We start from the raw sequence: 27,571 nt of genomic DNA on the forward strand, positions 1-27,571 counted from the left end.
CACATGCACTTTTACAATCATTTATAAAGGTATTGCAAACACTAGGGCTGACCGTTGGAACTACTCAATGAGGAATTGCTTCTTACTAAGTAAATTCGAGTCAACATGAAATTTTTCGTTTGCTCACTAAGTATTAGCATTAAAGTGCTTGTTTATTGTCAAGGTTCAATACTTATCCTATCATATCCCTCTAAAATTCGATCAAATCAATTAATTAAAATTGCTGAAAAATGACTTTGTTTAACTAGGCCAGTTTCTTATTCTAAGATGTTTACTTAGGCTCAAACCACACCGGATTAGTCAAAAACGTATTTGACTAATGAACATGAAGCTCGTCTTGTTCGGTGTGAATTGGCACATATGAAGCTATGAGACAAGAAAAGACATACTTAGACAGACCTAGCATTGCCTTAATGGAGCTGGACTTTATTTCTAGTCTACAATTTTAGGCACCTTAATTGAATTGTTGGTATCAAATTTGTTGCTTTAATGTTGACGGTAAACAGTATAAATCATATTAGAACTAAATAAAAATTGCCTGAGGATTCCAATAAGAGTACATTGAAGTCTCAATGTGAACCAAATCGGACTATCGATGGACGTTGTCAAGTGTATTTTTCTTACATTTAAAAGTATATACTCAAATAAAAGCCAAATTGGACTATAAACCCTTCCTGTCCGAAATTACATAAAGAGCTACAACTTCGTTACCAAAACGGTCTTAATCTTCCTCTAACCCCCACAGCAGAATGTATGTACTTAACTGTATTAAAAAGAGTAAAAGCAATGCTTTATATTTATATGTAAGTACATATTTACTTTCATTCATACATATATAAAAAAATGTTTATGTAAACTTTAATATGTACTTTTCTCATGTCACTTTGAGCAACTCCACGCCAGTTCGTATAAATTACAATTTCCCTAACCAATTTTAGGTCGGTTTATATAAAGTACTTCTTAAAATATTATGGAAGTACTGATAACAATACAAATGCGCTCATTTTGATGAGAGCATGCGATTGCTGTGCTCTTGACAAAAGCAAAGAGAAGTTTTCGCTTTATAAACTGACTAGTCCTTGTACCGTGTTATCATGGCCAAACGGCCATGCAAACGACACACGCTCTTTATCACATGCGAGTACTGTTTGTCCTTCGTGGTCCTTGTGGACGCTAAAGTGGCTGAGCACATGCGAAAGAGAATTAAATTCAATACAATTTGTTACATTTTAACACGGCAAACTCTTTCATTTTCTTCATATTCAATTGCTCTTATCATTACTAAGAGCAGTTCTAAGAGCGCTTAATGTTGAGTTGAGTTTATGTTTTTTATATTTATCCAGGAAGCGTGCGGTATATAGGAATAAGTGTGGCCTTTGTGTGCGTGAGTTTGTGTGTTGCATTACCTAATCGAATAAAGGGTGTATGCACAGGCAGGGCAGGCCATAAAATTTAAGCAAACAGCTATTAAGTCTCGTGATTTTTTCATTATTAATTTATTCGGAGGTTTGACATTGCCTGCTAAAGGGCCGCCGCCAATGTTGAAAATACACTTTTTACCGCGATTTGCATTTGAATCCTCAACTTCACTTGCCTGCCGCCTGATTGTAGGCAACGTTTTACGCTTAATGTGTGTTTGTGTCTTTCAAGAGCATGTTAGAGTGTAAACTAAAAGCAAAAGTTGCCCACACTAAGGTTAATGTTGCATATGAGGTTGGCTTAAAGTCTAAGTTATAAAACTCAATTTAAATAATATTCATTTGAAAGTGGCTTAAAAGAAAATTCAAAATATATATAACTATTTAAACATATATTGAAAGGTTTTAAAGGCGTCTGTTAAACGTTTAAAATAAATGAAAAAAAGTGCCCGCAGTGATGTAGTTGTATGTATTTTTTTTATAACGTTCTCCACTCGAAAGCACTTGGAGGAGGCCTAACATTTATGTAAGCCTTCATTTGTCGGATAATTTCATATCAGAAGTAGAAGGATGAGAGGGATGTAGATAATATGCACAATACCAACGGATTACAGTTCCTAACGCTGGACAGTCACTGGCACTTGTTCTTTCGCAAGATCCATCTGACTCAAGGTCAAACGCAATAGGTATGGGGAACTCTTCCCCAGTCATAGGAGTTCTAACTCGGTACTGTTCCGGACGCTAACTGCAGAAGTTACTTGGAGGAGAATGAGGTAGAATCTTCCTTTTCCATTTCCTTTTGGAATGACCTGCCTGTGCGAGATCTAGGCACAAGTTTTTGGATCTCACTTTTTTGTGCATCTTCGCGTACTAACAGAAATACAAGTAAAAAACAACTATGCAGATTTGTGGTAGGTTCTAGGCGCTTTGTCAATTCTAAAATTTAAGTGAGGGGTACATCACAAAGGACTGTCCTTAATAATCTAAGCGTGTTTCCTCCGGTGGGGAACAGCCATTGAACCTAACCTAACGGATTATATGGGTTCAGAGAAGAGGAACTTTCCCCATTCTGTGACAATTATTTCCTTTGGAGATAGTTTTGATTCTCATTCCATTCATTAAAGTACAATACTTTCAACTGTCTTTAATATGAGGATGATGTACAAAGTTGGCATTTCACCGCTCTACAGAACTCTAGAATGCTTTCTGAACTGCTTTAATTGCTTTTATTCATGTTGAATGGAGTTAAAGAACATAGACAACAGCTCTACTAACGAATATATTGACCGTTTCCGTTATTGAGCTCCTTACCGGACTATACCCGGGTATTAAAAAGGGGGTAGAAATATTTTCGAAAGATACAAATTGTTTAGACATTCATCTATACTGTAAAAAACAAAAAGATGTGTTTTTATTTTAGAATTTGTTATTTTTGAAGCATAATCCGAACTTTTATATATTACCATATAAGACACTTACCGAAATATCGATATATATGGTAAGTGCGTACATATGTACGTATGCAACAGTAATTAACGGCAATAATATACATATGAACTAACTAACCTTATTTGGTTCGATGCGGCTATTTCTAAAGAATGGAGTGCAATTATTGTTCAGAGCATTTTTCCATGGTTCAATGGTTCTGCTATATGCGAGTTTTGTTTTCGGTTTATTTTCATTTCGATTGGAGTTACGGCTATTTAGTTTCAAAAACGCACATACAATAATGATATTTTCATTCTACACACTACTCATACAAATGCTGGTGTATATATTCCGATCGTTAAATATAATATCTAGCGCTGCATACCGATACATAAGTTGCGCACATAAATTCATTCGTACATTTGTTTATGATCATTATGGCCGCTGAAGTTTCACGATTTTCACTTTCGTACAGAAATTTACAAGCCCAATCGGCGACACGCATGAAAGGAGCTCGTTAAAAAATATACAGCGAAGCCCAGAATTCAATGCTTTTGTGTTATGTACCTATATATACTATAATACCTAAAAGCTTATATATATTATATGTATGTATGTATGTATGTTGTATAGAAGAAAGAGACATCTATGTTTTGTTATTGTGCAATACTAGAATGTTTTGGTTTTCAGTTTTTATAGAATCGCTAAAGGTGAATTTTTAGATTTTAGAATGCAGACAGTCTCATGCGAGATTTGTCCGTGTATTGGTCATGTTTCGAGCAACACATACTAAAAATCGCTCGCAAAAGTACATATATGAAACTCTTAAATACAGTACGTACATACATAAATAAAATACACAATCTTACGTAGTTGTGTAGAAGCAATGTCTTGCGACGTATTTTCTTCCGACCATATGTCGCAGCAAGCCAAAAATAGCCCATTGGAATATACCTATATACTCGTGTGCACCGAATTTTCCTTCCAAATAATGGTAATGGTGAGAAGTGCGGAGTGCGGAGTGATGCACTAGAATAATTTCATCGAATGATTGTGATTAGCACGATTGTCCTTAGGTAGTATTCTTTCGCCGAGTATGTTTTTATAAATATATGTATGTATATACTGTTCGTAGTACGTTTCGTGGTTGTGATCACATTTGCAGTAAAGATCTATAGATGGTGTTGACAAAACAACAGCCACGCTGCACTTAAATAAATATATTGTCGAGTGTATTATTTTTTAATAATTTCCTTTGTTGTTATTTTTGTTGATATTTTGCATTTGTTGAAATTCGCTAAATTATTTTGGGCAATGCTGCTGTAGTGACAGTCAGGTGAATTTTTCTTTGTTTAAATATCCCTTGCAATAAATGGGAACGAATAGCATTCATAACATCATTCTATAAATAAACAAAGAATCAGTTTTTTCTAAAATTTAGGCCACGTTTGTTAGCAGTGGTTTAGTGCTCTTATGGGGCAAATTATTTCCACGTGGAAATCGTTTTTCGTATTGTTAAAGATCCAGACTCTCGAAGGTCGCTTATCGCTTGTGATTTTACTAATGTTTGGCTTATAAGAAGTAGATTTCAGCCGTGGATCTTCAATTAACTGCGCTTCTAATTATTTTCTCTTCACTGAAATTTGTCACTTCAATTGTTCCATGGCGACACCGCTAATATGACGTCACACTCACATTAATTTGTAAACAATGAAAATCTTTAAGGCTTAAAGTAAGATCCTACAGGTTCTGTGAGGAGGTTGATTCTGTTCTGAATAAGATTAGTTGAAATTATATGATGCATACACTTATGTGCCAAACAATACATCTCATACGACAAGCTTTGCTATGCTTAAAGCATTTGGGAAATCTTGAAAATTTTACTTAAAAAATCAGAAAAATTGATTTTAGTACCTCTCAAACGGAATCTTTTGTTTTTCAAAATCCATATATGATACTGTTGCGTGTACTCTAAATGCTCATATACCTATAAGTATGTAAATGGGAATGGTACCCAGACCGGCACATCATTAGTGTTTTCTGTCACTCTGTCCCCTGTTGTTGGCGTGTGTGAATACTGTTCGTGCATACATTTTTTCCGTTTATTTATAGGCTAAAAATGGTTTTCAAAAACAACCAAAAAATACAAAAAAATAACATGAAGCAGCAGATAAATCCACATTTTCATGCATACATATGCAGATGTATCTGCTTATAACAGAAATCAAATCAGCTAGCTACGTTTTAGATCTTTTGTATTGAAGATTCTTCTTAATACGTGCAGCAGAGGTATTTTCTACAATAGAACGTAGTCTTAGATATTTTGTGTAATAATTTATTTTTATATACTGTACTCCTACTTTATGCGTTGTATTTGTTGTAAATAATTATGTGCTCAAATGTGACACGAGTATAGAAAGCGCTCTTCACTTGTTTCAGATGATTCGCAATAATATATAAGTATATACATATAATTTGGTGATATTTGTTAATTTTAAAATTTGTGGGCCCATTGGAGAGTATTTGTTTCGATTACTATACTGTTATTTGTGTAGTTTTCTTTTAGATCCTTTCTCAACCATACAAAATTATCTCATTTCTTCGTCGGATAATTTCTACAAAATTTATGATATTTCCTTTAAATCCATCTATTTTCACTACCGAGGTTTCTCTGAAATATTAGGTCTACAACTTTGGTTCCGCCGTTTTTTTTTTTGTATAAAAACGGTTACAAGTGTCGATGAGCCCCAGCCGCACTTTTCTTGGAATTAAAAAAGAAAAGCAAAATTTCCCGCAAATGTCAAGAATTCGCTCAAAAAGTGGCATTTTCAGTTGAGAATATGTTTGGATGCAAACAGATCTCTACAAATATTTTGTTGGGTTAATGTTGACACAAATGTCCAAGATCGACATAAAAAAAATCGATTTAATCGACCAGTGCTTGACCCTAGAGACATCTATTGGAAAACGGCGGAAGCAAAGTTGTAGACCTAATACATTATAACCTCCAAATTCGAAAGGTATACATTTGGATTATAAATACTTTATAATGAGTATGATGAATTTCATACATTTAATCGACATGATCTAATTTTTCTCCATCGTATTGAGGCTTTAGGGTCGCAGTATATATTTTCCACGTTCAAAATAATTCCGATAAAGGACTCAATACACTTTCCTCGCTGTTAATTCTGATCTTTCGGGTACATACTATTTTGTACGCTTTGTACTAAAAAATGTATGTGGTTTTTGTAATAATACGAAGTACATATTTGAAACCCTTGTCGAAGCGTAAATTTTCTGACACCAACAAAATACAATAAACGAGCATATTGACTTGTGAAAAATCAAATTTTTTCTGACATACAACATACAATTGCTAATTTTTTATTTGTGTATTTCAGAATTTGTAATAAAGGAGATCATTGATCCAATTTGGTGTTAATTGAGAAAAAAGCTGGCTTTCCATTAACACAGGACAAATATAAAAAAACATATTTCAAAGAAAGCGTCAACCGCACACTCCAGCGCCAAAAAAAGCTTACAGCAGCCATAATACGTGGCCTACGTACTTAAAAGCGAATATAGTCGTATAGTCAAATAGTCAAATAGAGCGGACACATTTAATAACAAAAAAAAAGCAATTTATAGCGAATAAACTGCGAGTGATTATACTGGTTGTCGCACTCTAGATATTAGTGTATACTAAAACAAAAACAATAAGAGAGAAAAACCAAAAAATAAAACAAAACAAAAAACAAGATACCACAAGCCATACGCATAAATCCAAAGGATATTCTGAGCCCAGTGGTAGCGATTAAAAAGCGTCAAAATTCTTCCCTTTGCAAATTTTAAAATACAACCACAGCCAATGCACAAGATGGCAGCACCGACCGGAGCAGCGCCGACGGCGGCACTTGAGGCCCCACTATCCGCCCCAAAGTATGGCACGCTTATACCAAACAGAATTTTCGTTGGCGGCATAAGGTGAGTCTAACGCCAACGCGCGCGCACATACACTCATCCACAAAGACACTCATATAATATTTATTTATATGCATTTTTACTCATAAAATTCATTTTATTATGGCTTTCTCACATATTTCACTTATATTATGCACTTAATTTGGACCATCGCCCAACAACAACATGCTTTAATAAAAGAAAATAATAATATTAATTAAAATTTTCCCAAAAACAGTGGCGACACTACAGAGTCGGATTTGTGCCGTGTATTTTCCGCCTATGGCAATGTGAAGTCTACCAAGATCATCGTCGATCGTGCCGGCGTTAGCAAGGGCTATGGTTTCGTCACCTTCGAGACAGAACAAGAGGCTCAAAGGCTGCAAACGGATGTAAGTAGTTTTCGCTTGCAATCTGCATTTATATATTAACATAAAATATAAAAAAAAAATTATAAAACTTGTTTCGTATTTACGGCACATTTACTGCTTTAACATCTTAGTTTTGGTTTTTTTGTCATACAGATAAAGAGAAACACTTGCAAAACAAAGTAAAATTTTTAAATTAAAAATTAACTATCAAATTTAAACGACATTGTGCTGTATTAAAGTATTAAGGGTACATATGTACATACTAATTGTCAACATAATTATGATTTAGGTTTAATCGTTAGGGTTTATTCTGTTGTTCCTTTGTCGATAGCAAAATTGTCCAAACGTTTTGAAATGATTTACCTATATTAATTGCGTATTTATTTTTTATGGTTATATACTTTCATCTTATATAGGCATATTCATGATGAAATGATAATAAGGCGGTGCAACTTTGCGTTCGATTGTGGTGATCTAACTTGCCCAATTGTGCAAATCCATTTGACAGTTTGACAGTGCACAAAATGTGTGTGCACAAGGTAAACAAAACACGAATGGCACGAATGAAATGTTAAATTAAAGCCTCACTTCGAACAAGTGCGTTTGCGTGTTTGCACTATTTATGCGTTGAGCTGCAAAAACGTTGAGTGTGAGGCATTTGATAGACATACATACATACATACAAAAGTTGCACTGAAACGAGAGAAATTCGTAGACGCAAACGAACAAACAATAATAAATAGGGTGCTGATGCTGCTGCGGCTCCTTGGCGTTCGTAACGTTGCCTGTCGTAGGCGTCTCTTTCGTAATTTGTTACAACGTGATTTGTGAATGAGTTTTATTAAAAAACAAAAACGTAACGACTTAATAATATGCATTACAAATGTGCATATGTGCGTGCATTCGTATATGTGCATGTAATATGCAACGATATTGACAACACCATTCTGCCTACTAGCGCCACTACTACCTACTACCACAACACTACTATTTAATCATTAAACTACTACTGCTACTGCTCCTCTATGTGCTGAACTGTGTTCAATGCTCAGGGAAGAATCAAAAATATATCTAGATAATTTTGTTTGTTGAGTTTGTTTTTTGGAATTGACAGTTTTTCTTATTCAATAATTACTGTACTCAAGTTTAAGCTACTATTTTGAATAAATAATCACCAACGCTGCAGCAGTTTGTTCTATTTACAATTTAAAAAAAAAAAAAAAACAAATTAAATAATAAATAAATAAATTTTTAAACATAAAACCTTTTAACTCACAATTTATAAATTTAGTTTGCAAATAAAACTTTGTTCAACATTTTCACATTATAAATAAAATTGTTCATGCACATATAGCAATCCAGTTCTGCATTTGCCTGGATATAAATTCAAATTAATATACATACTCGTACATACATATATATGAAGCGATTTTACGTACTAAGTAAATTTTAGCAATCCTTAGAGGCATTTTTTATATAGTCAGATTTTGCAAAATACTTACTACATACATACTTTGTTTATGATGGCCAAACAATTAGATAGTGCTTCGTTTTTGTTCACTTCTCGTTCTTATTGACGATTGTATTTCTTTAGCAAAAGCAGTTCCCGCTAACAGTTTATTGTACAGTTGTTAATATTATTATTGTTATATTTCATTTGATTTAGTAATTCGATAAATTATGCATTGTGTGTATTATGTATTTCAAGTGGCAAGTTGATTTTGTACAAATTTGTATTGAATTTAAATTATTGCAATTTGGTTTTGTAATTTGAAATGTGCATAATATTGTACGTACATACATACGTTCTCGACATTGAGTGCAGGGGTGTAAACCATAAACAGAAGTTTTGCGAATAATTTGTTTTTGCTTTGAAACAATATAATTAATATGCAATTTGTTTTTTTTTTTTTTGTTTTTTGTTTCCATAATTATCGGTGTGACCAAAAAGTTGACAACAAATTATAAACGGGCAATGTGAATAAAATTTTTACAGTCATTTTGAATGTAGTCGCATTTTCAAAGTGGCATCTTCTGCCTCCTACTGTTTTTTATTTATGAATAGACTTTTAAATGCCGCAATTAAACAAAAAAGTTTAACTTCAATCAGTGATCAGTGCAAATTTCACAATGACTTGGATTCGTATAATCAATTGAGGTTCGAAACAAACGTTATTCGAGGTTTTCTAGAAGACAAAAAGTTTTTCACAATTTCTTAGTAAAGTATACTTACTTTTAAAGGTCAAGATATATAATGGATCCAGAAATATGATTCATTTGAAATGAAAATATATATGTGTCGATTACTAACAATAACAAAAACAAATTTGCATATTAACTATAAATCCTCTTCAATAAAGTTCAAAATCTGTACATATATCTACTTACAAGAAACACACAATTATGTAATTAAAAAAAAATTGAAAAAGTTCAGCAAAGTTTTTATTTTTATTAACACGAAATTGAAATTTGGCAGGCACTAGACGCTAGCAAACAGTTTTTGCTTTTCTTTGAAAACGAACAACAAGATTTTTTCTACAAAATACAATGGAAATCAGAAAAAATATGCTCAACTCAATATTAAAGCATAACTTTTGCTGAGGTCTATTGCAAGCGTTTTTCGATTTATTATCTATAATTTACTTCAGTAAAAGTTTGCCGTTTGTTTTTTTTTGGTTAAGTCGCACCAAATGTGTGTGTGTGCGTGTATAGCATAAATTAGCAGGAACTGTCTTTTACAACTGCAGTGTCTCCTTCAGCGTTTTTACCGCCTAGTAGTGTGTCTTTAAAGAGTTTATTGTTTCTACTGCTAATTTGTTAAAATTTCATTTGTTTTTTTTTCTATTAAATTGTTTTACGTTTATTATTTCGTTAATTTTATATACATTTATATATGTTTTAACATACATATATAACTGTATTTGATTTCATTAACCATTCAATTACTGTTGTCGGTTATTTAATTAATACTCGTTGTACATTTGCCGAGTTTTTTTAAGTGCGTTTATAGATTTATTTTATTTGAGTTACATATTGTTACGTTTGATTTCATTTTGCAGCCAATTGTGCTTGTGCGTTACATAATTTTATTGAATTACTTAAAAAAAAACAATAAAATTGAATATATTGGTGCTAAATGAGTATTTATTTAAAAATAAAAAAACATGTAAACAATTTGAATTTGGAAAATTTCGTTTTGTTACTTCACATAATCGACGTTCAAAAGTCTGCTGTGTTTTTTAAACCAATATTCGTATGTTCGTATATTTTTCAACATTGTATTAGTTGTTATATTTTTAAGAGCTTTTCCTATTAATATTTTAGTGATACAAGTTTTTTTTTCAAGTTTTTCGTTATTAAAGTCATAAACATTCAAAAAAAAAAAAATTAAACTGTTTCAGAGTTTGTTTGTTAAAGAAGCTAAAGCATTTTTTTCTAAAACGTTTTGTATTGAGCTGCCTTGAAATGTTATCACGTTTAGAAATGCAATTGAATTTTATTTTTTCGTTTTTTCTCTCCTTCTTGTTTCGTTTTTTGCTTTCACCACGTTTTCATATCTACAGGGTGAATGTGTCGTGCTAAGGGATCGAAAACTGAATATAGCTCCAGCTATCAAGAAACAAGTGAGTATGCCCAATGTTGTTATATTTATAGTAATTAGGTTTAGTTTATTGTCGTAAAATTCAATTTAAAACTACTTATGAAATTAAAAAATTATATATAATATTTTGCCTAAATGAATACTTCACTTAACTTTACATAGTATATTGGACAACTAATCCGTACACATGTTATAACAAAACATAACCTTGATTATATCTAAGGTTTTAAGTAGTTAACTTATAAGCTTCTAAGTTACTATAAAGGGCTAAAAATTGCCTTAGCTGTTCTTATATTCATATTAATGTTTTTAACATAAATCAGGACAAAGCTTCACAATAAATATTACTTATTTACAAAAAATAATTTAGTTGCATTTAGTGTAGTATTAAGTTACCCTTTTATGTATTAAAACATTTATTTTTATGCGTATTTTTGTTGTAAAATTCCAGTCGATCGTTGCAACGAATGGTGCTGTCTATTATACAACAACACCACCGGCCCCAATTAGCAATATGCCCATTGATCAATTCGCCGCCACGGTTTATCCGCCAGGTAACTCGCAATTTATTATATTTAACCTCTATAAACTGTAACGAACAATTCAGCATAATTAGCATAACCTCTTAACAAAAAGTTACTGATTTTACAGCAGCCGGCGTGCCAACAATTTACCCACCTTCGATGCAATATCAACCATTTTATCAGTACTATAGCGTGCCAATGGTCAGTGCGGCGGTAAGTTAATTAACAATTGCACATTCTTTGAACTGTATTTAACTAATATCGTTTGCTTATTTCCATGTCATCAATCAATATGCCGACTCTGATCTACATAAAAATGCTTCGAACTTGAAACAACAGAATGTACCCACCATTTGGCCACAGAATTATCAAGGTAATTAAAAAAGGAACCGTTTGCTTTACATGCTTACTTAGATACAATAAATGTATGTGTCCAACTATATGAACCAACAACACTACTTGTCACACCTCTACATTTGCTATTTATACAAGTATATAAGTTGATTTAAGTATAATACAATAACAAAAGTATATTTGGTTGCTGTTAAGAAAATGTTGTTTGCAGTCGCTTAACAGTCACATTATCTTATTATGTTAGTAGCAATTATTTTCGCAAAAAAAACAAAAAACAAAAAAATATTTTTCGTTTTTATTGTTGTGCGTATGACTTATAATTTATGTAAAATGTATGCCTTATATTTATATACTCATACTATACATACATACGTACATATGTAACACATATTTTGTACATTGGTAGCTTATTGTAATTCACTGTTAAACTGTCTAACTGTAAATATATGTAATATGTATCTATATATAAGAGTGACCAACTTCCAACTGCTATCTACTTTTTTAGGTATTTACCCATGTTAATTTTGAGGGTACTAACGACAGCATCCATAACCACAACTATGATCACACGACTACAATAAACAACAACAACAACAACAAGAACAACAGCAACATTGATGCTACTACATTTTATGCGTATAAATACAAATATTTGTAATTTGATGAATATTTAATGTTTCTTGGTGACAACCAAACCCATTCACAAATTGTAAGAGACACAACAACAAAGACACAACTTTATAACAATAGCTTCCTTTAACTACTACTACAACTACAACTACAACAATATCTACGAGTTCGAAAACCGAGAAATGATGTGAAAAAAGAAAAACAAAACAAAAAAAGCGACATAAAACAATAATTTATTTGCGGCAAGAAGAAATTGTTCGCTTTTTAAAACACAAAAACAAAAAACATTAAGACGGTGGTGCAGGATGTCACACCGTTACACCGATCAATGCATAGATGGTAGGACACTAAAAAGTGCACTAGCAGCAGCAATGAGTCGAAGCGAGTCAAAAATAGTCGATGGGATCAGGTCCAGGCGAGGATATTTTCTAACCATAGTTAAAGGCTGCTTTAGTCATTAAAAAAAAAAAAACTCAACAAAAAGAAAAACATGGACTGAATTCGGGGCCGCCGTTTATTTAGAGAATGATTTATAAATACGCGCACATACACACACACATAACAAAATACATACCTACATACCTTGAAAACACGACACATACCCCAATTTGTGTACATTAACATGAAAACGTACAGTTTAATTATAGACAAGTAATGATAATTGAAAATTATTGAGAGTTGTAAGAGAAGATGGAAAATGGAAAATGGAAAAAAATACTAAATTTTAAACCCAGTGAAACTATAAGTAGTCTTGCGAATTGCTACAAATCGTATGTATGTAGATGTGAAGATGATATTTAACTGCTACGTATAGCGCCAGTAATTGTTTATTGTTGTCGAAAACAATGTACGTATATGTTAATATTTTCGAATTTCGAAAGTATACAAATACCAAAACGGTTTTGCCGTACCATAACGAATCGTAGTTAGTTATAGAAAGCGGAGAAAGACAAGTTGGCATGTTTGTAGTTTGTAGTGGAAATATGAAGGAATGATGAATATATGAATTATTAAAGCAAACAAAGAAAACGAAAAACTTGTTATAATGCGAAGCAACAACATAAACCTAAATAAGAAACAAATATATATTATTTATTGATTTCAATTATTACTATAATAAATATTATACACAACTCTATATATTGATAATGACAAGAAGTATATATTATTACTATTATATACTTATATAAAATATATATCTATATATATATATATATATATATATACATTAGACAAATTATATTTAAAGAATTTAAAATAAGATACGACGAATTAAAAACACCGGCTGGACCTGTGAACCGGCAAAACCAAAAGCTGAACATTAAATAAAAATAAAATACAGACACAAAAAATTCAAAAAAACACAAACGTATATATATATATATTAGTATAAACTTTTATTGGTATAAGACATGAATTATATTGTAGAAGAGTCAGTCTTTGAACACAAATAACAACACAAAAAATATTGAACTTAAAACAGGATTCGAAACTGTAACAAAAAAAAAAAAAACAAAAATAACTTAGAACATCATAAACTAGTATTTAATAAAAACAATAAACGAACAAATATTAAACAACTAAAATAAAAAGAAAAGATTAATTTTTCTCAAAAATCTTACATTGACTTAAGTAATAAATTTTAGAATGAGAAAAACAATAAATTCGAAGCAGCAAACTAAGTTATATCGTATTCATACGTATAAGCATATAGGCAAAGAATCTGAGTAGAATTATACACACAATATTACAAAGTGAAAAATAAAGAACAAAACAAAACAAAACAAATAAATATTAAAGAAAAGCAAAAGTACATACATATACATAAATATACATATACAATACATATTTTAAGTGAGCAAAATACACGTATATAAATAAATAAATAAAATATATTGATATTGATAATTATTAAAGTAATATACAACGCATATTCAAATATTGATAGACGATAATCCATGAATGTAGAATGATAAACAAATAAATACTAAAAACATTTTGAAAAAAATAATAACAATTAAATTGAAAACAAATATAGGTATAATAAATGCTACAACCAACCAACAAAATAAGCAATATAAGCATATTGGATGTGAAATAATAAGAAAAAAAAAACAAAAAAAAGCTAATTGCAAATGCAATAATCGATTAAAATTCTATTGTTAAGCATTTAATAAATATAAAATTAATAACAGGACTGTGAACCAACTAATTGAATAGTTCGGTCGCCGATAACTCGTTAACCAAACCATGCAATATGATTTCTAAAATTCTATGAAATAAAATTTATTAAAAAAAAAGACAATATAGGCAAATAAATGCTCACTAATATTTGAACGAGAAGTCAACAGACCACCTAAAAGAGAAAAGCCCTTCCGAAAAGAGCGCTTAATTGTTTGCAAACCAAAAAAATGTCATACGAAAGTGAAATAATAGCAAAATGGAAAACAAAATGCAATTGAAACTTAGAGTAATGATTTAAAACTTCCTACGGCAATAATTTGCAAACTAATTTATTTTTATCAAGCCGTAAAAGCTTTTGCTTTTAATATTAACATACAATTTTCGAAATGTATTGTGTGAGCGAAACACACACACTGACACACAGAGGCATTGATATTGTAATAATTTGAATTCTAGGAATTGATATGTCGTAAACATAAAGTCATTTAGTTTATAAGAATATTTTTGTCTCTTTTTTGTAATATTAATTTTCATACAATCATGCAAATAATGAATGAAAAGAAATATTCACTCAAGTAAAAAAGACTCGGGCGTGTTTATGTTACAGCTGCATAGAAAAATCTGTGAGGAAATTTTTTTTTATGTTTTATTATTGCAGTGAAATTTTTTACATTTTTTTTTTTTTCAAATTACAATTTACATTAATTAGTCTACTTATTTCTCAAAGATTATTTTGCAAAATTGTATTTCATTGATGGTTGAAAAATCATTGTTTTCCTCATTTTTTTATATTAGTTGACAACGGATCATGCTGAATTTCAGATTGTTATCCATATTGGAAGAGGACATTTATTATTATTTCGAAAATTTAATAATATTTAATAATATTTCAAAATAATAATATTACATAAAAATCGAATGATATGCATAGCTGTAACGTAGACAATTCCTCAAAAAATGCATAATAAAATGTCCTAAGTGCCAGAACTGCAACTGAACAGAGAACAAATTTCATAAATTCCCCTCGAACTTCAAATAAATACTCCTTTTACGAGTTGCTACCACTGTCAAAGATACTAAGCGAACGAGTTTCCATTATTGGTTTTCACTCGTTTACGGTTTCCTAAATTCATCAATGGAAAATGAAATTGTGCTCTAATCTTAGATTTTTCATATATAGTTGTTTAAAAACTGTGTTCGGAAGTAACTAAAAAAACAAGTTTTCAGAATTAGTACTGCATTGAAAGCAAACTTTATACGACTGAAAAGTCGTTGCACAATGAAACGAACGAAAATTCTGCAAATTTGCACAATTCATAACGAGAATTTGACACTTGATCTTCTGTGGTGGTCGAAAATGCCTTTCATAGGGCTCTAAGAGAGACAATACGTACTTAAATAAAGTTGAAAAGCCAAGCATTAAAGCTGAGCTTAATAGTATTTATGCTACTCGATACAGTATCAAATGTCGAGACCTGTACCTCTTTTTTAAATTTAGATACATAAATTCTTAGCAGTTCTGGCACATTTACCACTTATATCATTTCATTTTGTTAATTTTTTGGTAACCATGCATGAAATAATTTAATTTTTTTCTGTTAGGTATTATAGTTTGTTGTTTTTTATTTTTATTTTAATTTTATTATTTATTATTCTTGCATTGGGGTGTAAGAGGCCATTGCTCATTGTCATTATTGCAATATACCACAAACACATACACACATACATTTACATTTACGCGCATGCCTTCATATGCAAATTATTAATTTGTAAGTAAGATTTTTCATCTCGTGAAACGTTTTTTAAACGCTGAAACTTACGTAGAAACTTAACTAGCGAAGTTTTCAAAGTGCAATTGTGGTAGGTAAGCAATAATGCGGCTACATAATATCAAATGCTTAATGATTAAATAAATCAGAGGTTTCAAAATACCTGTGGCGTACCTAAAATGCGTTTAAATAAAATCAAAATCATGCTTCACAAAAGATCATCGAACGTTCATTGACGAAAACTTGAAAACTCGAAAATCCGAAATCGTGCTGGTGTTAAACACTCCAATGTTATATGTATGTCTTTGAATATTTGAATATATGTTTACCCATTGAAGGAGAATATGTGAAATTGCAATGAATGACATTTTAAGCAATTTAGTTGTTGGAAAGTCTATTGTTAAATTATGCTTGTTATATGCATATACATACGTACATACGTACATACATAATGTATCTATATAAAATAAGATGTGGCAATTAAATGTGAACCCAAAAACAGAAACAAAAAAACAAAACAAATATTTTGTGAAAAAATGCGTGATCATCATCATATAGAAGAAATTTATAACGAAATAATTTATAAAAATTACAAAACAAAAATAAAACTAAATTAAATAAATTGAAAAGCAAAACTATGTAATAAACGAATAAGTAAATCAAAGCAATAAGTAAAGAAAGTCTTAGTCTTAGTTTACACTTTAGCAGAAAAGGTTGTAGTGAAAAGTGCAAAACGAAGCAAAGCGTGTATGTAGAGAGCGGTGACGAAGAAATTGTAAGCTGAAGTTCAAATGGCTTCAAATTGATATTGATTTGATATGTTTGTAGTTGTTGATTAAGCAATTGACATATTTGTAGAAATTCTCTTAAACTGACACACACACACACACACACACTTTGTCAAAATATGCGCCTGCGCATTTTTCTGCAACGAAAAGTCATTGAAAATCGAATTGAATATTTAGTTAGAGCAGGAGAGAGAGATCGAGAGCAATAAAAATAGAATTGTGTAAGCATCACATTACAGTTAATTATATACATACAGACATATGTAGCTCCATAATTGGAGCGTCGGCATATAAATAAACGGTTTTGAATGTAATAAAAACTGGCGATGCGAAAATTATAGAAAATTCGTGATATTTTTAAAAGCAAAAATAATTTAGACTAAATAAAAAAAAAAACCGTAAACACAAATATTGCTGAGAAAACTATTTGCAAAGCAGGTTTAGATAAACTCATTATTGTCGCAGCTGTGCATTTTTCGTAAGCTATTTAAAGTAAAGATGAAAAACACAAACAAAGAAATGCAAAAATAAACGAACAACCGAGCATTTGCCTACTTATAGTACTCGTACACACACACAAACAAACACACGAATATAAGTTGCAAGGCGGCGCAGCCGTTTGCTTTTGTAAGTCAAATTTGTAATTCATGCCAATTAGCAGGCAAACGCTGAAGCTATTTTCACATGCAACAAAAACGTTTACACACAAACATGCAAGGCAAATTCGCAATTCGCAGAAAAAAAGTACGAAGAAATTTAGCCCAACGCGCCAAATTTTCCTTTTTTGCTTCTCTGTTTTTTTTTTTTTTTTTTTTTTCGTTTGATCGGGAGTAAATTCCTCGTGCAACAAAATAATTTATATTATATACAAATGCGCTCATACAACTTACATAAGTATAATTGCACACCACTGTACTCGTACATGCAAATGCAAGCATGAAGAACATAGTGCATAGAACGTAGCGAGAGAATATATAAAAATAATGAATGAAATATTGAATAAAAACGAAATTGAAAATAAAGAAAATTAAAAACCATAAATATTATTATTAAATTGTATAAATATACATATATATTTATATGATTATGTGTACACGTACATACATACATATATTATATATATTATACATGCATATGCATTAGTTCGTATCTATGGTATTGCAACAACAAAAAAATATAAAAAACTAAATAAACAAAGCCAAACAAAAGAGATGAAATTAGATAAATCTAACCAAGGCAAAAAGCTAAACAAAAACTCCTATCTTATCCTTCCTGTTGACTTTAGCAGTATAACAAACATACAAACATACATACATGCATACAATATGAAATGAAAAAAAAACGTAATTCTCAAAAAGTAAAGAAATGAAATATGAAATTTATAAATTATAACCCTACTGAAATTATCTACTGTTACCTAGACTACTCTGTACTATGTAGCTAATAATTGATAATTTATTAATACCATAGACTAATATTATTTATAATAGCATTAGCAAAGAAGCGACTAAGAAAGAAGACTTCTAAGTGACTTAACACACAAAACTCATAAGCGAAAATGCACGTTAGTAAAAGCAGTAAAAGAAAAATAAAAATAAAAAATCTTAAGATTAAATAAAAAACAATAAAAAATACTGAATGGAGAGAGAGACATTCAAGCGAATAACAAAGATTTCTCTTTATGTGTATGTGGTACATAAATACATGGATTTCGCTATAGATGTGGCATAGAATTGATTTGGTAAAACAATATATAGTGAAAAGAAAACATCACAACTCGGCTATTGTTTGTTAGGCCAAAGCGTTTTTGAAAGCAAATATTCTATGCAAAAGCTGTTTTTAATTTCGGTCTGGTACTTTTTATTTTGTTGCCACAGCGTGAAATAGGTGCCAATATTGATTTCCCAAAACTCTATCTGGCTTTTATATTGTATATATCGAGCTTCTCTAATATTACCTAATTTGTGGCTCAAATGACTCTGCTACACTTCAAACACTCGGAATTAAGGCCGATATGTCAACATAAAAATATCAAAGCTTGCATTTGACTGCATATAAAGTAAATTCAAAAACTCACAGCTCAATTCAACCGATATGGTAGCACTGCTAGCAGCGCGTGACTATTGTGTTGCATACTTATGGGCAGTGTGTTTTAGCGAGAGGAAATGCAATTATATGCGGTCAATTTCTTTATCAGCCAGTAGAACAGAGTGACCAAACGCTCGGCAGGGTTGCATTTAGTTCCACACTGCGCACACCAAATAAACACACACACACGTAGCTTAATAGTGGTAATGCCTATGTGAGTAAGTAGTAGAGTGGTTTGCTTTTATTTTTGAAAATTTTTTGATATTTTCGATATTTCAAAAATGCATTCAATTTCTTCGTAGATATTTAAAGTAAATGGCAAACTATCAAACGAACAAAATGTGTGGAACTGTGTGTGCTAGCTGATGAGATGGAAAAGAATTCGGAGCGGTATTAATAAATTATGAAACAACTGAACCAGAATAAGGATAGTGTTAATGAATTACAACGTAATGTGATCTCTGAAAAGTAGAGCCAGAGCTCGTGGGGGCAAACAACGAAAATTGTTTTTTGGTTCGTATGTATAAAACCGAAGATGCTTCTATAAATTGTGTGCGGCAGAACTGCACGTACATAAGAGACATAGGGCCTTTAATATTTTTTTTTTTTTTAATTTGAATTTTTTTTATTATGTTAGGATTGTAAAAGCAATATTTTCTAAGCAAGCATTTAAACCAACCGCGGTCGAATGCATAATTCTTCTTTTAATTAAATATTTTTCACTTTCCGATTTTCCGACGGTACTCCTCCGAACATTTCCCCTGCCATTCAACACTCATTACGTTTGTGTATAATTACAAAGCTTAGCTAAAATATCTATAAGTCCCAGTCTAGCCTAACCAATCTAGCGACACATCATCACTTACTAGCTGAAATCTCTATAATACCTATTTCTTACATTATCTTCGTTTGATATTGATTTTTTATTATATTTTTCTTATTTTCAATTAGACTCTTTACATGTGTAGTATGATAAATGAAAATTGCATTTAAATTTCGATTTGAAGTAATCAACACTTTTTAAATTATGAACAAGAAACGTCTTCAAATTTTTTGTTTCTAATTTAATTATGCATTCACTACTTTATTCCTTAATTTCCTTGCATTATATAAATTCGATTTTCGTCAAGTAAAATTAACATTCTCCTTAACCTTACAATCGGCATTGCAAACAAATTGTATTATGTACTAGTACGTTTTGTGATCACACCACCACCACCACCACCACGATGAGTATTGGTTAATTGAAATTTCTTTTAACATTTGAATTTATGTCATTATTTCTGTATCGGAAAATGTATGATGATTTAAAACAAACACGAAAACCAAATAATAATACATATAAATAAAAAAAATACTAAACAAATGCAAAAATAACTGTTACCAACGCTGAATAAATGGAATAAATAATGTAACTGCTTGGAGTTCTCATTTCACATTTGTACAAAAGAAGTGAATCTGGTGTCAATTCGCTAAATTACTGCAGCGCACTTTGTTGGTAACTTGTAGCTGGATAATATTATAGTTGCATAGACATTCAATACTGGCATTTTTGTGGAAAAATTCAATAAATTTATGTCGATATCGCACGCTGATGGCCGAACGTTCTGGCATATAGAGTATTGTTGATGTATTCAAGAGAGGGTTTCAATGTCAATGGTGTCACAGCTCAACATCAAATCAATAATATCAGAATTATTGAATTGTTTTCTGTTCAAATATTGATTTCGACAACTATCAATAAGCTCAAAAACGCTGATATTTTTATGTAAGATACCACTTCCACAGCTCTAAACGATCAAGCGTGGTTGAAATCTATTTAAAATGTGTAGAATTCTACGAATCCAACATATTATATGTATACAGCGGAGTTAGTTGGTTTTCACTATTTTGCTCAGCTCTCAACTATGCACCTATCCTTAGGCGTAACTTCATTTCACTGGAAATTATCCAATTTCGCAAAAAATCTAGGATTGTAGATAAAATAATATAATAAAAATTCTATATGCTAAAGCAGAGACTGCAATAAATTGTGTATAGATGGCATCTGTACGAGTGTTTTTCCGTGTTCACCAGTATATGAGTGACTCGGTTTCTATTAGCCTGATTTTAGGCGTTGAGAGTGTGTTAACCATGTGCGACTAATAATAATGATTTTTAAAAGGGTATGAAATTACACTTTTTTACAAAAATTTTGCAAACATCTGAAAAGGTATTTGAACAACTTATCCAGACTTGCTTAAGTCGTTTATATACACAAATATAAACAATTTTAGTGTCACAGTCACCAGCACTGAATGATTTAGCTGTAGCATATAAGAATTTGAAGATTTTCGCTCGATGAAATATCAATTATGCAACTAAAACTTGAGTACCGAGTACCCGTACATAGGCAGAGGTTAGGTTAGGGTGAAATTATAGTGAATTGCACAAAACGGCATTTTTAGGTTTGGAAAAGAAGCAAACGATATTTTTCCTGGAACTGCTAAATACACGTACACTAATAAATATATACATATACATGTATTATATATAGTATATATACATATATATATAAATAAATGCAAATAACTAAAACTAAACTAAATGTAATTACACGAAAGCGTAGAAAATTCATGAAATACTGAATTATATACATACATATACGGTTGTGTCAAATTATATTAATAATTACTGTATACAGACTACATGTATAAGCATACATACACACATAGATTCATAAATACTCGTATGTAGGAGGCTAACTTAACAAGTCTAGGATATTATTATATATTATACATATGTATATTGTATATTTTTTAAATAAGTGGTATATTGAACAAAAAACAAAAACAAAACAAAAAAGCAGAAAACACAAAACAAACTCTATACAAATCTCGATGTGGTCTATTTATCCTAAAATAAAACATTGTTTGACGCCCTCAATATACTTACATATGTATAGAAACGCGTGTAAGTATACGAATTCGTTAAAGTTGTAAAGCAAATATGCAATATTAAGTAATATCTAATATTCTAGTAATACAATAAAATAGTTTAACTTAATTATACAAATTGAATATAATAACTTTTGGCCTAGTAAATAAACATACAGCAAATATTAGCTGCAACTGAGTAATATTATTTTTCAAAAAATTACAAAAAAATTACACAAAAAAATTAAAATTTATAGAAACTATTTAGCAAATTGATTAGGACTCCAAACAAATGGAAAAATACTCGTAAATGTGAATGAAAAAACCTTTCGAGGTACGTGCAGCTAGCACTCGTTAAGTAATCGCATGCTTATATAACCTTACCATACTCACTTTCAAAATATTTAAATCTTTAAACTTGAAAAAAAAAACCATTGGGACAATGGGACTACAAAACGACACGGAGACAAAAAGCACTGTGATATTCCAGTAATAATTCAATGATAATACTAACTTACCCATAAAAAAGGTTGAGGCCACCGAAAAGACCGGCTAAAATCCGGAACAGTTCCGTTACCGCAGAACCGGCTGTAGTGGTAATTGTAATAATTCAATGATGCTTCGGAGTTCTAACGAAATTTAGATGATTCTATGCATTCTTACTGTTTATAGAAAGCTGCTTCGCTGACCATTGTTTTTTGAAGTGTTATCAGATATGTGAGATGCTATATCGAACATTCTAAATGGCTCTTCATTTTTCGCACAATTGAGGGCACAGTTATTAGATGATGTTGTCTCCCAACCCAAACTAACCTAACTTTTTCTCTAACCGTAACATATCGTGCATTTGGTAATAACCAATCTGTATGTTTTTAAAATTATGACCAGAGTTTGGAATGGTTTTTTACGAGATATTCATTAGCGGTACTTTAAAAATCAGTCAAACAATCTTCCAAGGCATTTGAATATTACATTCAATTTGTATGTATGGTATGCTTGTATGTAAGCATGCGTTTACTAATTATTATTTAAGCTGTTTTATTTGAAAATTGCTCCATACTCTATACGCAAAATGAACGTTAAATCTAGAAAAAAATATCTAAATTAAAATGAAATAGAACAAACACTTGTTGGCGACACTAATCGAAACTCTTTGTGAAATTATGATTTGCGTAAATGAATTATTTATGAATATACTTGAACCATTAAAAAGTAAGAATTATATTTAATAAAATACTAAAGTACATGAATACAATAATTATATGCAACGAAGATTTATGTAAAATTATTGTGTAGATAGATTAAGCGTGCAAGGGCTGTTTAAATATGAATTTAATTTTCCATACCACAATCATACAAACTAAAGTATTAAAACTCACATTTGCTGTTGATAGTCAGAATTTTATTCAGTTTTGTTATTGTTTCTTTTTTTTTTGCTATTTTATAATTTAAATTATATGTTATAACTCATTATTATATATTTCAAAGTTATATTACTCAGCGAGAGTGACTACCAATTATAGCATAGATAAGGCACAGAATCTGCATTGAGATTACTCTTATGGGCCTTCTGGTATGTGATTTCTTTGATCAACGATGTAGCCGTAGCACTGACCTCTCTGAAGGTGTTGTGCAATACTACTTACTCTCTATATTAAAACATGAAAACGATCGATATGAGAGCAAATTACGAATTTCCAGTGCTTTCGAGAAAGCTAGTTGGGAGAAAAGTTGGCAGACTATTTCACTTATAGAAAGTTGAACTTTAAAAAGCACACTGTAAACATGGAACTTCAACTCTTACAAATTCTTCTTTCAATTCTTACAAAATTAACATATCGGAATGGTGTATGGGTTCTCAAACAACAAGAGGCTTTTCTTCGTGTAATTACTGATTTCCGGAAGCATTTCCAAGTTTACAGTTGATGTCAAATTGACAGATTCCAAAATAGGCAAATGTTGATGAAATCCTAATCACAACATGGGTTGATATGGTAACAGGAAGATGAAAGCCAAGCTAATTTCTGTAGAAATTATGAAATACCTTCGGGGGTTTGAATTTTCTTTTAGAGCAATGTAATATATAGTGTGTTAAGGAAAGTTCTGAGGCTATTTGTTATCACTCTGTGAGTATTATGTATATTTTTAATTGTTGTATTATTAAATATAATAAAATTTTTATTTACTCTATCTTTACTTTGTTCTTGGTAAAAATAGTATATTCGACTCATTATTTGTTGATATCAATAATATACATAATAAATATATAGTATATATTTGACTTTGATATCATAGCAAATGCATCAAGCGCTCTCTTTTATAAAAGTGTACAAATTGTATGTATGTAATTGTTTAAAGACATACGTATACCCCACACCTGTAAGATATTTACGAGAAAATGATCATCATATACAATGAACTCTATTTTGATGTGTTTTATTATAGTGAACAAATGTAAGATTTGATTTTTGAAATACATACATACATACATATATAAACCTGAATGCAATATACAGAAATATCCATTGACTATATTATAAAATAAAATTATTTCCAAAAAAAAATTATTTTCCAAATACACAATTTTATTAAGAGTAGTGAATATATTCCGGCAAAAAATATTCGTATCGTATTCAATGTAAAAGAGATATTCTCGTATGTAAGTAAGCCACCGATTTTCGCCAACGAGATTTGATTACCAAAGTCATTAAGAAAATCTACTGAAACAATATGATATGTTGTTGTTGCATTATGCTCGTATATGTAAATGAAATCCATAAATATGTAAATTATTAAAAAAAAGTATTTATTTTCATAGCAGTTAACAGCAGAAATCAAAATTAAACACCTACACGAATACACGCATACATACAAACAAACAGACAGACAGACAGACATACATACATGTGTGAATATATGAATTACATATGTATGAGAAACAATATTTAAACAAATATATCATTTGGAAATTGGTATTCAAAATTGTTAAAAATTCGTATGAAATTGTAGCGCCAAATGGTTTCACCGAAATTGTTGAGTATTTTTTACTACATGTGTACGATATTTACTTAGTACATATGTATGTTTGTACATATGTGTTTACATATGGCAAAAACGATTTATTATTATTCGTGCATCCGCATTGTAGATGTGCTTATATTGATATATACAAATACCCGTTTATATACTAATTGCAATTAGATGCCAATCAAAGCATCACCTCGTTGAAACGAAAAAATATGTTATTACCTGATGGCATGTATACGTACATATTCCAGATTTCCTCTTCTTCTTATTATGCTTTATTTATTCCCTCTACCTTTTACAGTTAATTAGCGCTCATTTTTTTTTTAATTAACTGAGCTTAATACAAACTTCTAAATGAATGAATTGGTGATCGAAAGGAAAATGTTTCTCTTCACTATGTGCTTGGCCTAATATGGCTACTATCTGATTGTAATTTCGCATCTCATATGCTGCTTCATAGTTTATTCAAATTATTGTTTTAATTAATACTTTCTGTAGCAGACACCTAACCTAGTACCTAGAAATATTTTAAATTTTATAAAATAATTATTATTTTGAATATCTGAAAAATTTATATTTTATAATCTAATTTTTAATAATTTAAAAATATCGATCCAAAATATTTGACTATATGATTGTGTTACAATATCTTAGAGTGGACTTTGTGTATTTAACTCTTCAATCAGGAATAGTTTGTGATCAATTTTCGAATTTATTAACCACATTTTCAACACCATAAGAACATATGAGGAGTTTGTACTTAAATCAATCTGATAACGACATATATAAATTTTTGTCACTTCCTTGTCAGCCAGATTTTGAGTAAACTCCCAATTTCATGACGGTCAAGTTAGTCGCTCATCAAAAATGACAAAATATTATATGAATTGTGTTAAAAAAATTACGGGAATTTTCGTTTTTCGAAAAAAATATTTATTAATTCGTCTACATTAAAGTTGTCGCGTTTAAAATAGTTCTCATTCGATATATTGCAGTTATGCGTCTTCCAATCGTCGAAACACTTCATAAACCTGATTTTTGGGATAGTTTTTGGATCTTTCAGCTATTAGGTCTACAACTTTGCTTCCGCCGTTTTTTGGTAAATTTTTGTTTTTTTTTTTTATAAAAACGGTTACAAATGTCGATGAGCCGCAGCCGCACTTTCCTTGGAATTAAAAAAGAAAAGCAAAATTTCATTCGGATTCGGCTCAAAAAGTGACATTTTCAATTGAGAATAAGTTTGGGATGCAAACAGATCTCTACAAATATTTTGTTGGGTTAATGCTGACACAAATGTCCAAGATCGATATAAAACGATTTAATCGATTAAGAATTTTACAATTGCACTATCTGAATCCGTGAAATTTTAAATTCTACAATTACCGTTATTTTTTGAACACACCACGCAAATGAGGTTAATATATCCGCAAATAACTAGCAAGAACAAACAATCTGAATTAATTGGTATTTTGGTCACACCAATTTCATACTGAAAACGCCGCTGTTTGATAAAGCGCCTGGTTAATGTGACACACCCTGTATTTAAATTTAATTGCGAATTATGTTTTAATTCCCTTGTAGAATGTGAATGAATTTCTAAGAATTTAACAGTTTTTCTCCTATTCGAAATTCATTCGAAATGAAGTTAAAATTCATAAAGTGCATTCAAACTCTTTGCGAATTGATTTCATGCATTTCGATCACGTCTTCATTGATTATTTATAGTTACAATCTATTGTTATTCTACTACATATACACACAAATATATACTACATGCGAACTTATCGAAAACTACAAAAAGTAATTAATTTATTATATTGAAATGTGTAAATGCTGATCTCTACTGTGTTCTATCTGATTAACGATAAAAAAAATAAGTGAGAAAAAAATTATCGAATCAAAAAATTACAAATATGGCATAAAATAAAGTTCAACTCATAAAAAACAAACACGATTATTGCAAATAAATTATAAAAGTGTAATAAAACAAATATATATACATGCAAATATATAAATATATACATAGCCATAAATATAGAGGTACATATATATTTTCTCTTTTGAGACGAGATAGTTTTAAAATTGAGACAATGAATATTAAAATTGTATAATATGAAGCAGCAAACCAAATATTGTATTGTATTGTATTATACGAATATACCATTATTAAAATGATTGTTGAAATGTGAGAAATTAAACTAAACTAAATAAATAAAATATACTAAATACATACATATATAAATCTATAGTAAAATAACAAAAATGAAATGTGTCTTCATAGCATGCATACATACATACTCGTACATATGAACTTACAATATAAAATATAAAATATGTTAAATGTACTTGTCGCATTTTTTTTTTTCAAAAGAACAGCAATTGAATTTTTGAAAAATCAAACACGTTTATTTACGAGCGTACTAATTGTACAGTGCTGCACATGTTCATATACTCGTGCATGTACATATGTAGTAATATGTATGCATTATAGTGGTACAACCAAACTGTGCA

The 27,571-nt window shown here is 30.4% G+C and overlaps 1 protein-coding gene across 17 annotated transcripts in view; it reads left to right on the forward strand.

Moving 5' to 3' along the window:
* LOC105212972 (protein boule) overlaps positions 1–26,898 on the forward strand; it is a 33,321-nt gene extending 6,423 nt beyond the window's left edge. For 11 of the 17 annotated variants that reach the window (XM_011185438.3, XM_054230270.1, XM_011185428.3 and 8 more), the window contains 7 exons: positions 6,251–6,833; positions 7,048–7,201; positions 10,744–10,803; positions 11,233–11,335; positions 11,418–11,518; positions 11,645–11,678; positions 12,165–17,759. In XM_011185438.3, coding sequence (XP_011183740.1) covers positions 6,718–6,833; positions 7,048–7,201; positions 10,744–10,803; positions 11,233–11,335; positions 11,418–11,518; positions 11,645–11,678; positions 12,165–12,181 — 585 coding nt within the window. In that variant the 5' untranslated portion in view covers positions 6,251–6,717 and the 3' untranslated portion in view covers positions 12,182–17,759. Of the gene's footprint in view, positions 1–6,250; positions 6,834–7,047; positions 7,202–7,596; positions 9,450–10,743; positions 10,804–11,232; positions 11,336–11,417; positions 11,519–11,644; positions 11,679–12,164; positions 17,760–19,420 lie in introns of those variants that run through there. The other 6 variants (XM_029041418.2, XM_029041412.2, XM_011185455.3 and 3 more) reach the window with 6 other exon arrangements.
* Positions 26,899–27,571: the final 673 nt, after the last annotated feature.

The sequence above is a fragment of the Zeugodacus cucurbitae genome, chromosome 4, assembly GCF_028554725.1.
Source record: "Zeugodacus cucurbitae isolate PBARC_wt_2022May chromosome 4, idZeuCucr1.2, whole genome shotgun sequence".
Classification (NCBI taxonomy): Eukaryota; Metazoa; Arthropoda; class Insecta; order Diptera; family Tephritidae; genus Zeugodacus; species Zeugodacus cucurbitae.